The 13,833-nt window shown below is 38.1% G+C and overlaps 1 protein-coding gene across 3 annotated transcripts; it reads left to right on the forward strand.

Annotated features, from left to right (window-relative positions):
- Positions 1 to 633: 633 nt before the first annotated feature.
- On the forward strand, positions 634 to 13,334 carry SIRT5 (sirtuin 5). 3 transcript variants are annotated; one of them, XM_053466866.1, is made up of 10 exons: positions 634 to 749; positions 2,124 to 2,171; positions 4,018 to 4,147; positions 4,796 to 4,929; positions 7,583 to 7,808; positions 9,465 to 9,552; positions 10,050 to 10,103; positions 10,873 to 10,996; positions 11,677 to 11,792; positions 12,669 to 13,334. In XM_053466866.1, exons 3-10 carry the CDS (start codon positions 4,036 to 4,038, stop codon positions 12,742 to 12,744), a joined length of 930 nt encoding a protein of 309 aa, XP_053322841.1. In that variant the 5' UTR covers positions 634 to 749; positions 2,124 to 2,171; positions 4,018 to 4,035; the 3' UTR covers positions 12,745 to 13,334. The 3 variants fall into 3 exon arrangements, with proteins under 3 accessions (XP_053322841.1, XP_053322840.1, XP_053322842.1); XM_053466865.1 differs by lacking the exon at positions 2,124 to 2,171 and having other exon boundaries at positions 635 to 749; XM_053466867.1 differs by lacking the exons at positions 634 to 749; positions 2,124 to 2,171 and adding an exon at positions 2,304 to 2,336.
- The last annotated feature ends 499 nt before the right edge of the window (positions 13,335 to 13,833 follow it).

Below are 13,833 nucleotides of genomic sequence, written 5' to 3' on the forward strand. Positions count from 1 at the left end.
CTTCATGAATTCCAACAATGGGCACCACAAAATAACCTACAATCATTACAATTACCGGTAATAGGTCTCAGCCCTAAGTGGCCAAAATTGGCCAAGCCAACTCTCCTTGGTATATATTGCAATTTGTAGATGTATTTGATCATCTCTACCTCCCATTTTCCAGTTAAGTACTTTTAGTCACAGATCCTCTCTATAACACTGTACTGTGGTACGGCTTTTGTCATAACATTTTCTTTTTCTTTAAAAATCATTAGGTTCTTAAAAAATGGGGTAGTAAAATGCCCCGTGCAAACTTTATAAGGAACCCAAGGGGTGCACATAAAATGAATTCATCTGGATATGTTCATTAGTGTGTCATCAATACGTCCGAAGACGACATAACATTGTCTGCTTGTCATACACCTTGACTTCATTAGCAACTTTCAACAGAACTAAATAGCAACTACTGCAAATAGAGTTACCACCCAGCCAATCCAATTAATTTACGAATAATAAGTAGCCCTTTAAAGCAATATTTATTTTCCATAACTAGCAAGACGGTTTTTGCAATCTTCCTTCACCAGCAGCTACGTTTCGTAATCTTAAATAGGGCGGCCTTCTTCGTTCAGGTTTGGGATGAGAAGTCGGAACCTGTGTGGCTGCAGTTGTAGCGGTGATGCAGCAGAGGGCGCTGCAGGCTGCGCGACTGGCCTGTTATTGCTTGGTGTTGAAGTCTGTGGGCTGCAGGCCTTTCTCTGGTTGCACGGCAGGTAATAAACACGCTCCGGGGAGGGGGCTTTGTGTTGCGTGGGGTGGTCCCACTTGGGAACGGTAAACATTGTTAGGACGCGGAAAGGTGGGGTCCAGGAGCCCACCGGCCGCAAATGAATCCTACCCGCAGTTCTAAGTGATCACGCGTGCATTTGACATTGACAAGGGTTGTTGTTATTGTGTTTCCGTATTCAGAATATACGGGTTTGCCTCATTTACACCAGAGGCAGTTAATTCAGTTTTCCATTTAAATACAGCCTAGTTCAGGTTGCTGGACTAAAGTTAGTGTAACTTCCAACTATAAGCCCAGTTGAGGATGATGGGAGTTGTAGTCTCTTTAAGCTGAAGTGCCTTAGTTGCCCAGCCGTGTTGGTTTGGTAAGTTTGAGGGGGAGGTGTGGCATGTTATGGCTTTTAAAATGTAGGTTGCCATGACAATAACCTGGTTCCAGCAAACTTTGTTCCTACCATCTACCTTTATGTGCAGACCTGGAAGCTGCCATTATTGTCAGTCATGTGATATTGTGGGTGACTTTCCCTTCCGGAACACCACACCGAGCTGATTCTTTACTCAGTGTTAATGACTTACATTTAGTCAGAGTGTCTTCCTGAGTGATTAACACTGAGCCGCTCTAACGTTTACCATAAGGAGTCAGGTTTTGTGTAGAAGATTGGGCCGTGCAAATGGCTAGTATACAAAACATTTTATTACACGGAAAATAGAACTGGTTGGGGGGGAAAATCACAGAATCTTCTTTTGAAGATGTCTTTTTAATCTTATAATTCCTTTAACAACATGCGGTGGTGGTAGGGTCCAGGGCACAAAACCTTGGTGCATCTTGTGTTCTAAGAGAGCTGTTATTACCAAGTGATCTTGTAGAGAACCAACCTGCATATTTATATCCCCCATCTGGGTAATGCTAATTATCGCTTAAACTGTCCATTATCACCCACATTCTGCCAAACCGGCCATCGCTGACTCCTTTACACTTTAGCGGGGAGAGTATGAAACAGACAAGGTCAAGAGGGTGCTGCCAATCTACAAAGCAAACAGTGCATGTTATCGTGGCATTATAAAAGCGCAATATTTGAATGTGTTTTTGTTTGGTGTATGTGACTGACTGTATGTTAGTGCCATTTACTTTCCTATTTCATCACCTGCCTTTGGACACTGAAAATAGAGTGCCACACTTAATGCCTACTTAATTCACTCGCCATTAAGCAGATAAGTGCCGTTGCATACTTGCTGATTATCTATACTGTTTCTAAGGACGTACCAGTCATTTATTTTCATAGCTGATGTTTGGAGATACATATTTTCCATATACCTGTAAATTAAGCCTGCTGTTAATATCTTTATTAACGATTTTGCAGTGTGTACTAAAAGCCACATATTGGAGTTTGGAGATGACACAAAATTAGGTAAAGTAATACAATCTGAACTTGACATTATTCCCCTGCATGATGATTTGGTCTAATTAGAGGACCGGGCAGCCAAGTGACAGATTAGACAAATGGAGACAAATGCAAAGCTATTTTTGGAAAATCAGTAAATGTGCGGATGAGAAGCTGCTGCTGCAAGGGCCGGTAAGATATTGTAATGTATGAAGAGGGGTATTGACCCACGGTAGGAAAATATAATTTTGCCTTTGTATAAGTCAATGGTAAGGCTACTAATTATAGGGGGCTAGAGGAAACTGTTTGTGATGGAGGGGGTTAATTGAGACCGCTCAGGTCTGGTAATGGAAGGGGTTATTTGAGACTGCTCACGTCTGGTAATGGAGGGGGTTGAGTATAAGTATACTTTGTGATTATTGAAACTAATGAATATTGACAGTTTATTTTTATTCATATATGTAGTTTATAAACTACATATGAATAATATGAATAAATAATAGAACATACATATATTTAATATACCGCATTTGCTCGATTATAAGACGATCCCCAAAATCTGAATATTAGATGACCCTATAGGGAAAAAGTTTTACTAGTAAATATTCATTCACATGTAAACAATTTTTTAATATTTAATAAAAAAAATTATGATTGAAAAAAAATCCAATCCCGCCGGCTCCCGCAACATGTGTGTCCAATCCCAGCCAGGCCAAGATACTTGCTTACAAATGGCCAACACAGCTGTATGTAAAAACTAGAACTCCTCAAAAAGAAGGAAGCGCACTATCCGCGATTAGTGGGAGATCCCCTTACAATCAGTTTGCGCATAAAGTTACACAGTTGTAGGCATATATGTGTTGATTGATGGAAGTGTGTTGATCGACCAAAATTGGTGCCATCACCCCAGCATCCTTTGGAATTTGTGTGGCTTATTTTCTGTGGAGTATCCAGCAGCCGAGTGGTTAATACCTCGAAGTGGTCGTGTGTTTGGCAAAGTTTGCCTACGGCTGCTCCTACTGTATGAAAGCTTCTCCATTAGGTCTTTAGTAAAAGTCCTCTGTTAAACCAGATGTCTGAATGTGGCCAGTAGAGTCGAGTGCCAAACAAATCTTTCTGTAGGAAAGCGGCTAGGCAGAGAAGAGCTCTTTTGTCAGCAGTTTTTTGGGATACCGTCCTCTGCTCACGTAGCATTTTAAAGTCCCCACCCTGACACAGGGAGCTGCACGTCTCCTGCAGTCTGACTCAGCCAGGCTGCGCTCTCCTTCATTCAGGTCACTCACTTGTGTCTTATTTAATGGTGTGCGGCAACAACGGCTCTGTTTGTTCCTTGGTAAGATTCTGTGTCCCTCTACCGGCTTAGCTAAAAAAATATATTTTAATTAAATATGCTTTTCACCTAAACTATAGCACAAGCATCAAAATACCTAACAATTGCAGAATATGTAGTGTTTTCTTTGATTCTCACAGAGATTACAGTTTAAACCGTTTACATAAAAATAAGTAATCTACAGATTGCTGTTATCTTTTAGCCATTGCATACCTTAGTGGCTAGCTAGTCTGCCAGAGTTGAGTTAAATGCAGGTGAGCAACCAACATACACATACACACACACTCTCACACATATATATATATATAATTTCCAACCTTCCATCAGATGAGTGTTGTTAAATAAGGTTTTTGGTTTGAAGTAACATGAAACATTCTAACTCTCCAATATACTTATGTACTTTGCAGGCTAACTCGTGTCTTCTTAACAGCGAAACTCACTTGCATTTTGAAAACTGAGTGAACGTGTTTTGGTTGCCCTGCGATTGGTTAGAATTCTGCTGCGGTGTATTTTTATGAGTGGTCTGTTTGTTCTTTGTTTTAGGTTCAGTAATTAGTCCTAATGACTCTACTTCCGTTCCACACCAGAAGACTGGTTACCCATGTGTACGGTGGACTGGTCCCCAAATCACAAAAAAAGCCCATCGCTGTGGAAATGGCACGTCCAAGTTCCAGTAAGTGGCATATATATGATGCAGAAGAAATGTCTAGCTGGTCGGCACGATTCTTGCAGGATTGTTTAGCCTGAAGTTTTTACATTATACAATTTCTGTACTTCACTTTCTATGCGGTTTATTTGCATTTATTTTTACATTAAAATTCATGATTCAAAAGTTTGTTTTTTAGCTCCTTGCGTGATGCACTCAAACCTGTAATTATCCATATAGATAGATATTTGGCTAATTCAATAATCTGTGTGATTTTTTTTATTTTTTTAACACGTGGAAGATGTTAGAGACATGCCGGTTATCACTGAATTGCATATGATAGCTGAGTTGTGCCCACATTTTTCCTTGCACATGATATACTTACCGCTAGTCAGCTCCGGCCCTGGCTTGGCAAACGATGCGTGTGGGGTCCATTCAGGCCACTCTACGCGTGCTGGAAAGTGCTTCATTTTTGGAGCCACTGGTTTGACTTCTTCGAGCAGAGTATGTTAATATGCATTCTCTTTTAGGGGGCTGCAAAGAAGAGTAAACTATCAGACCTCCAAAGGTTATTAGGACAGTTCCAGATACGTAGGCTGCTATGTAGATTGGTTATGGACATGGGTGTAGATACAGTAATCGAGCAATGTTTTCTTTAATCTTGTTTTCTTTCAGACTTAGCTGATTTTCGAGAAGCCTTTGCCAAAGCGAAGCATGTAGCTGTGATTACAGGCGCTGGTGTCAGCGCAGAGAGTGGTGTTCCCACGTTCAGAGGTGCGGGCGGATATTGGAGGAAGTGGCAAGCACAAGTGAGCAATTTAAACCTAGTAGCATCGATATTAAACTTGAGTGATCGTTTCACAATGAACACATTTACCACATCTGTAACTGGAGCATTAGAAACCTCATTCCTTTTGCTGCTGAATGTCCAGAGCATTTCTAGATATAGTTCTTTAATGAAGTAGAAATTTGTGTCATTCTTAATTTTTGCCCACACCCTGAAAAAAGGCCTCTTTTTTTGCTATTTTAATCATGTTGAACCATAAGTTCCTTTTTGGTGCTTTGTGCATCCATACAATGTGTGAGTGCATATATACGTATTACATACATACACAGTGCTCAAAAAACCCTAGATCGCCATGGCGACAAAAATCGCTTCCTGAAGCCTAGGGTTTGGCAAGGGAGCACTGGGTTAACTGATAGGAGTACAATGCGCACCTTAGTCCTACATTTAACGTTGCATCTAGTGAATGCAGAGATATGACTTAATTGCATGTGAGCACTGAGAGGGAGCAGGGAAATGTCCAGAGTTGTATCAGTATATAATGTGAAAAGATGACATACAGAAACATCAGGTGGGGGAGAGCCCTGCTGAAATGAGCTTACAATCTAGAGGGAGTTAGGGTGTATTACACAAGAGGCAAAAGTGCCGTTAGGGATGGACCAGCCACACTAGTATAAGTTATTGCAGGAGAGGGACTGGGAAAGGTGAGCTAAAGGAATATGGGAGAAAGGGTGTTAAGGGGTACAATTGTAGGCGTCCCTAAAGAAGTCAGTCTTAAGGGATTTTTGGAAGGACCGCAGGATAGCGCAAGTTAATGTTTTGTTATAAATGCCATTGTAATAAGTGCAATTGAATGAAATGCCCTTACTATTGCCCTTTTAAGTAATCAACTCACTTTTAGGTGAGCCTGTTAAATCCAGGCTCACAGATGTCAGGTGTAGATGTATCCTGCTTTTTACTCATCACTTAAGTTCAGTGTCAGCAGAAGTCGAAGCAGAGTTGGATTCAGCTCAGCAGAAGGCAAGAGAGAGAGGGGGAGTTTTGAACAGATTAGTATAGTATAAACATTGTGTTGTAAAATATAAAGTAGTCGCTTACACATGAACAGCTGAATTAATTAAACAGCCACTGTAAAAACAACTAGGATTTTTGATTAATGTCCTGGTGCACAGCTATCCAAAGATAAAACCGATCCATGGCGTAATGATGTCTAAACTATAGGGTAGCTTCTTCAGTAGGCATATAACATAGTAATGTTATACATTCCTTTTTAAGTGGGGCTAATCTTTTCACCGCTGTTATAATTTACATGTAACAGTCTTAAAAATGTAACATTGGAAATTAATTACGAAGTGTTACAAGTTAGTTGCTTTTCAGTGAGGAGAATGGAAATTAATATTTGTCCATTGAGTAGCGGGTTGCATTATTCTAATAGATATTATAGGTGTTAAAATCTTGACAAAATAAATACTGCAACCTTTAACAACTTTATATATATTTTATACTTTTAATGCATGTCTGGGTTATAAAACTTCTTGAAAGACTATTAAGAAAAAAAAAAATAATAATAATTGTTGAATTTATATATATGTATATATAAATAAATGTCTATGTGCCCCCCCACACACATTTTAAAATGTAAAGACACCTACAAAAAAATTGAATGTTGGCCAGAATATTTTTTTCACCAATCTGTAAACTGTATGTCATCTGGATAAAACTAGAATTTGACAAAAATAGAATAACTTATTATAATAATACGTTTTAAATAAATAACATTTACTGAACAGAAATGGTACAGCATAACTCCCATCACAATATACTGAGCCAGACATTGATGGTGGTACAGCATAACTCTATCATTGACATTGACAGTAGTGCAGCTTAATTAATTTTTATTTCTATCTACTAATATATTTTTTAGATTAGGTACTCATTTGGATATTACTGTGGGGAGTCAGTAATATGATGCCAATGTATTTCGTTTAAATGTGACCATAGTTATTGTAGTTTATCTTCTTAACTCTGTTTATATCCATTTAATTGACCTTTAATTGTATTATCCATAGTTTATAAATTTAAATTATTCCTTGATTTTGTTAGCCTGTTGGAGGACAATGTCGTTGTCTGTACAGTTTCTTTTTAGCTCTAAAGAATTGACCCTTAGGTGTATTTTTCAGCCAGAGTGGCAGATGCTATAATGAATGTAATCATTGACATCTATTGTTTCAAAATGTGTTTTGGTCTTAAACATGCTGTTCTCTATATACAGTAAATATTTAGGTCTAGAAATGTAACCTTTTTTTTAATGTAAGTTGATCTGAGCATAACTCCCCAAGGATTATTATCAATGTGAAATAAATGACTCTGAGCAACTTGGCCCAGTGGATTCTCCAAAGTTTACCTGCTGACATGCTAATTAGAGAACTCCCAAAACATGGAGCAATTTATGGCCATTGAGAGCTGAATTGAGCACCACTATTATTATTATTATTATTATTATTATTATTATTATTATTATTATTAGAATACTGGGATTTTCACATGGAGAACACTTTAGGCATATTAAACTGAATGGTGATTGGTGCTAAAACAATGTGTAAAACATACTGCATTCCTACTATATGTACAAAGATAATTACAATTGGAGTTTATATTGTATTTGTTATATGTAACAGCACTTGGCAACACCTGAAGCCTTTGCCAGGAATCCTTCAAGAGTGTGGGAGTTTTATCATTACCGTAGGGAAGTGATGCTAACAAAAAAGCCGAACCCGGCACACATAGCTATCGCAGAGTGTGAAGCCCGACTTAGAAAGCAAGGAAGGAAAGTTGTGGTCATTACACAGAACATTGATGAGTTACACCGCAAAGCAGGCACCCGAAACCTCTTTGAAATTCATGGTAAGTTGGTGTCTGCTGCTTATTCTCAATAGTTCTGGACTTATCTTTTTTCTTTGTCCTCGGAAGATATCTAGTTTACAGCTTACTGTGAACACCACATACATAAACGCTGGTTACAATAATGTCTGTACCTCTTCCTAAGAATCCATAGCAATAATTGTAATAGTGTCTTTTGTATTAAGTGACAGGTAATAACAGTTTTCTCCTGGTTTCATATCTTGTGCACGTTTTGTTTGTACCTTGCAAAGACATATACTCCCTATGCAGCATACTTTTACTTTTATTAGTAGTTAAAGGCTGGTGTTGATACAACTGCTAACAGTGACATCAGCACAAGAACCAACTTTCTACTTCTGTGCCTAATACCTTTGGTGATGGTAGGGCCCCCACAGAGCCCTGATCTCAACGGCATTGAGTCTGTCTGGGATTACATGACGAAGGAGAAGCAGCTGAGGCTCCCTGAATCCACAGAAGAACTATGGTTAGTTCTCCAAGATATTTTGGACATCCTACCTGCCAAGTTAAACTGCGCCCAAGTGTAGAAGAATTGATGCTGTTTTGAAGACAAAGGGTGGTCATACCAAAAACTGATTTGATTTTGATTTTTCTGTTCACTCACTTTTTTGTTAAGTGATAGAAAATGAACTATTAACATGTTGTTTGCAGCATTTTTTCACATCCGCCTAAATCTTTTTGCACAGTACTTAATATGTATATGTATGTATTTATATGTTTACACTTTACAGAGTAAATGGAGAGCAAAGTGGAACAATGCTTCGTTCCCCTTCCCAGTGAAAAGTTAATTCTGGGATTTCTGTGAAGCCTGTATCAAGTACAAGTGGTGGACATTAAAATCCCCTGAAGTCTCACAGCCAGGGAGTTTCCCTGTCTTCCAAGGGCAAGAAGAGGCCCTGAAGATATTTGATCCAAGTGTGGCATTAACTGTCTGGGACTGATTGTTTTATCTGGGGAGGTTTTTCAGTGCTTGGCTTAGCCGGGTCTGGCAGGGAGGTATGGTTAGTGGGTGTTTAGGCTGGTCTGCATGGGTCAGTCATGTATTACCAAAGTGGGCCCCAGTGGGAGCTAGGCTTTTTATATCATCCCCAAAAATAAATAAACACACAGTTTGCTTCAAAATCTGCTTAGCTGTGCTGAGGATCCCGAAAAGTGTCATTTATGGTGCTCGGCTGGTTTTGTCACCCTACATAATAATTGCACCAGGGCCACACCTGACCTTCATCTACTCCTGCTTCTAAGGTATATTAATAGACCAGTGCTTTATTAACAGAATAGCACATTCCTCTTTAAAACATTTCTAGTACTCTTCTGTCTTTCTGATCTTCAAAATTTTTAAAGTACATTCTATGTCCTGAAGAAGGATTGTGTATTGAAGATGAAGAAGCTGCATTGTAGTTGTGATTTGGGTGTTCACCACAGACATTCTGGTTTTATTGAGTTAACCTTAATATAATCTTTTTTTTCAGCGGACCTATAAAATAAGCTTTATTTATTATATTCCAGTGCCTCGCAAATAGTAGAGAAACTTTGCTGCCTTTAATTGTAGCATCGTGCTTGCGTTGCATGAACGTTGTGACAAAATGTGTACACTGTAAAGGCTTTTCTAAAGGTTTTGTTTTTATTATAATTTCTTTTCAGGTAGCTTGTTTAAGACGAGATGTTCCTCGTGTGGCAGTGTAAAAGAAAACTACAATAGCCCTGTGTGTCCAGCTCTTGCCGGAAAAGGGTAATACTGGTGGACTGTGTGGGCATGGTGAAAGTGTTTTTATCATCTAGAAAGATGCTTATTAGGTGGTAATACATATATTTAAACTTATTCAGAGACATTAAAAATATTAGGAATACAGTTCTTCTACACAGTGCCAAAAAGTTGGAGGGTTTGATCTCTGTCCGAGCTGTGCTCGCTGTGTTGAGCATCGTGGAAGATAGGTTGCGGTATGTCGCTTGAAATATCTGCAATATATATAAATATCAGCTGCAGATCTCCCTTTTGTACTATATGTTAATGTAGATGGTGTAACGTATAGAGAGTTTCTTTATACCAGAAAGACATGTGCAATTAGCTTTCTGTATAATTATTTTAAAGGAATTTGCATAACAATATAATATAAAAAGTTAAAGGAATATCCCACCGAGCTGTTATAGGACAGTTAATATGGACATTATCTCATAACATAGTGATATACATATTGTTACTTATATCATCATTTCAAATCTTGTCAGTGCTCCTGAACCTGAGGTGGAAGATGCCAAGATCCCAGTGGAGAGTCTTCCACGGTGAGAATTTTCCTTTACCTTAACAAATAGAACAATCTTAATACAATTCTACCTAATTACAAAATAAAACACAAGAAACTTGTCCATGGCTGGACAAACTGTGCCACGTACCAGTGCAGCATTAACACAAAAACTGATTGCACGCGCGCACTAATGTGATGTCAGTTATATGAATGATGTTCTGTTTTCCAGTGCCCATCATGAATGGTGCCTTGTGAAAGGCAAGTATCCAGGCTACTTATTTAGCTATAGTGGAATTATACAAAGAGAAAAAAGCTCAAAATCATTTACAAAGAGCTTTCCTTAAATAACCCAAAATAAAATATTTAATCATAATTAATGCTTAGACTTCCTTTGATAACAGAATTAGACAGAAATATGGTTTTCCTATTTTTTGTTTTACTCTGGAAGTATGTCCATCTTCGCCAGCATATGTACATCAGACAAGGCATATGTCTTCCCTGCAAATCAAATAAAACTTGTCGTACTGAGGCACAAGAACTAATTGATTAACAAAGGGCCAGAGCGTCTGACAGAAGAGCTTTAGGGCTCAAGTTTGTTTAGTCCTACTCATTGCATACAGACTTGCAGGGTTTTCAGGACAATATACAATTGTGAAAAACATTAAGCTCAGGTTGGTTAAAGGCTATCAAAAAGCCAAATTTGTTCCTGCTTGTTGCCAGTGCTTACCAACTATGTCAATTTTGATGTCTCCATTTATTAGTAATGGTGGTATTTTCAGTCTGTTTATTTTCTTATCTGTAATCAGGTGTGAAGAAAATGGCTGCAGTGGCCTCCTCCGGCCCAATGTTGTATGGTTTGGAGAAACTTTAGATTCCAATCTTCTAGGAGAAGTGGAAAAAGAACTGGAAATTTGTGATCTCTGTTTGGTGGTATGTTCCTTTGCGTGTGTAAATCCTGAAAACTAATATAAATGTAAAACATTTTAAATACATGTTCATTAGTAGTTAAGTAAATAACCCCCGTAATTGGTTCTTATTCAGATAGCAACCAATGGTAAGGACCTGGTAATTGGACAATTTTTAGACCTTTATCTATACTATACAGTGGGGACACTACAGTGATCATGCGGACTGTAATGCATACAATAGTCGCATTTAGGTTAATGGAGGGGTTGCATGTAAATGCATACAGGGGTCTGAATTTCAACACATCTCCTGCACATTAGAGTGCATGCATACATACTCCCCACTAGTCTGCTGCCTCTGGCATTGCACAAGAGGTCCAGGGGGCCTGTACTGGGCAATGGATCGCTGCCTTTTAACCTGTATCGCATTCTATTCCGATACTGGTAAGTAAAGTTATCCCATGGTAAACAGACTTAAAACAAAATGAAAACTTGGTGTTTATGCTCCTGTTCTCCATTATTTTATATAGCATATTGTAAAATTTACAGCAGGTAGTGCAAAATACAAAATGCCTTCTGAAAAGCATACACGTTTTTGTGGAGGCTAACAAATAGATTTGTAGAATTTATGCATTTCTGTGCCGTGATATATATATATATAATATAATATAATATTATAAATATGACGTCATCTGTTCTGTACAGGTTGGGACCTCTTCGGTTGTGTATCCTGCTGCCATGTTTGCACCGCAAGTGGCAGCTAGAGGGGTGCCAGTAGCTGAGTTTAACATGCAAAGTACACCAGCTACAACAAGCTTTACGTAAGAAACTATTTACTTGCTATACATCCTCCTACTTGTAATGGTTTTTTTTAGTTGATGTTGCTGATTACAGGTCTTCTATTTTTTAATGTTTAGTTATATATATTATGAAACTGAGTAACCATATCAACAACGCTCCTTTACTTTTGTTTGCAGATGCAAATGTAGTGCTAATTTTTTTTATATATATATTGATTGTGACTGCAATGTTCATCACAATGCATTCAAAACATACTTTATTGGACAGTCATGTACAATGTTTTTTCCATTGATCCCTGTCTTAAGAAAAAGTTGTGTTTTTATGTTTTTTGCTTGTGTAATGTGATGTCTCGTGCCCAACCTCTGTTGCGCATCATGTGGCAATACCAATGTGAGCAGCAGCTTCTCATTAGGAGCAGAATTTTTGTGAATGTATAAATTCTGACACCTGACAAATATTTCATGATCATAGTCCAGCAACACAGCTAAACATCTGCAAGCTCACGTGCTCGGACACACAGTGGGAGTACATATCTATGTTTACCTATCCCAAATGCACTACTATTCTGCGATTACAGTTTAACCTAGTAACAGATTTTGGCATACAGGGGAATTGTCAAAATCATAATAGGAGGGACTTGAATTTTTATTTAAAGGAACAGTCACAAAGGGAAAACTATGCCCATTTCTTCAAATGCAAAATTTCTTTAAAAATGAAGCTAGTGAAATAACCATTACCTGAAGAAATTGTAAAATACCCGTCTGATAGCAATGAAATCGGAGATTTATTATGAGATGTGCATTATATTAGAACATAGCCTTGGACTATGTAATTACAAATGTTGCTTGAAATAAAATGGAGCGTTAACATACATTTATAATCATTTTCGTTCTCAGCTTTCATTTTCAGGGTCCCTGTGGAACTACTTTGCCTCCTGCACTTGCCCGCCATGAAACTGAACTTATTTCTTGAACAGCAGATGCATCAGGGGGTCGCAGCACATGATTTCATTTGGGAGGCGATGCTAATTTAATGTATGGACAAAACAAATCAACATCATACAGAACAGCAGGACAACTCCCGGATGCACTTTAAATTTCTTTTGCACCAAATATACATGTAAAGCTCATGATTGATTTGTAAAAAAAGATATAAACTCCACATGTGTTTGCTCTCTGAGACTGTTAAATCGAGTGGGTGCATATTATAAAAAAAATGCAAATATTTCATGGTATGCTCTACATTTTTGTTACAACGCTAGATCCTAATTACACATGCATTGTATACTGGTGTGTGTGTTCGGTCAGGGAGTTACAGAAGTTAATGTATGAATGCTTGCATCTGTACATATCCATATGGATATCCAAATGTTCTTAAAATGAGCGGTTTATAGCATGATTACATAGAAGTTTCTTTTTAACTGTTAATTACACATTAAGCTGCATGATTCTTGGTGATACAGCACTATATACTTTTGATGCTGGGAGAGCAGTGTGCATTACTATTACTGTACAGTAGGCCGGTATCTCCACTGCAAAAGAGGGGCTTATTAAAAAAAAAAATCAGTTTGCAAGTGATTTGTGTAAAATTGAAACATTTCAGCTCGCCACCTTCACCGAGCCAACCTTGTCTCCTGCAAGGTGGGCTGAGTAATCTCTGCATTTTATGTAGTATAATCAGTGGCCTTTTTTTGAACACCTTCACAGTATACCTGTGCACTACGGTTAGATAAATTGAGCCCTGCTTGCAGGAGGAATGTCTGGTGGCTACGCCATTCTTCAACGGGATTTGGTATCCCTTTCACAAGGAAGTTTCTTAAAAACCTGCATTTTCTAGGCGTAGAACAATGAGGTAAAATGCAAGTGCTCTTCTTACATACAATGTTTGCATTTTGTCTTTCCAGCTCCAAAATACACCAAAAAAATGTATAGCAAAAATCTAATTGATACACTTTTTGAATGGACAGGTTATTTTTCACTTTCTAACAGTGGATCTGTTGTTTTAACAAAAACAGATTTAGTTTTTTTGAGAAATGGGTGAAGATTTCGGGGAGTATTCTTT

The sequence above is a fragment of the Spea bombifrons genome, chromosome 5 (assembly GCF_027358695.1).
Source record: "Spea bombifrons isolate aSpeBom1 chromosome 5, aSpeBom1.2.pri, whole genome shotgun sequence".
In the NCBI taxonomy this organism is placed as follows: Eukaryota; Metazoa; Chordata; class Amphibia; order Anura; family Pelobatidae; genus Spea; species Spea bombifrons.

Coding starts and splice junctions, on each gene's coding strand:
- SIRT5 (XM_053466866.1), top strand. CDS start 4,036: ATGACTCTACTTCCGTTCCACACCAGAAGACTGGTTACCCATGTGTAC. Junction 9,553..10,049: donor CCAGCTCTTGCCGGAAAAGG/GTAATACTGGTG, acceptor AAATCTTGTCAG/TGCTCCTGAACCTGAGGTGG. Junction 10,104..10,872: donor CCAGTGGAGAGTCTTCCACG/GTGAGAATTTTC, acceptor ATCTGTAATCAG/GTGTGAAGAAAATGGCTGCA.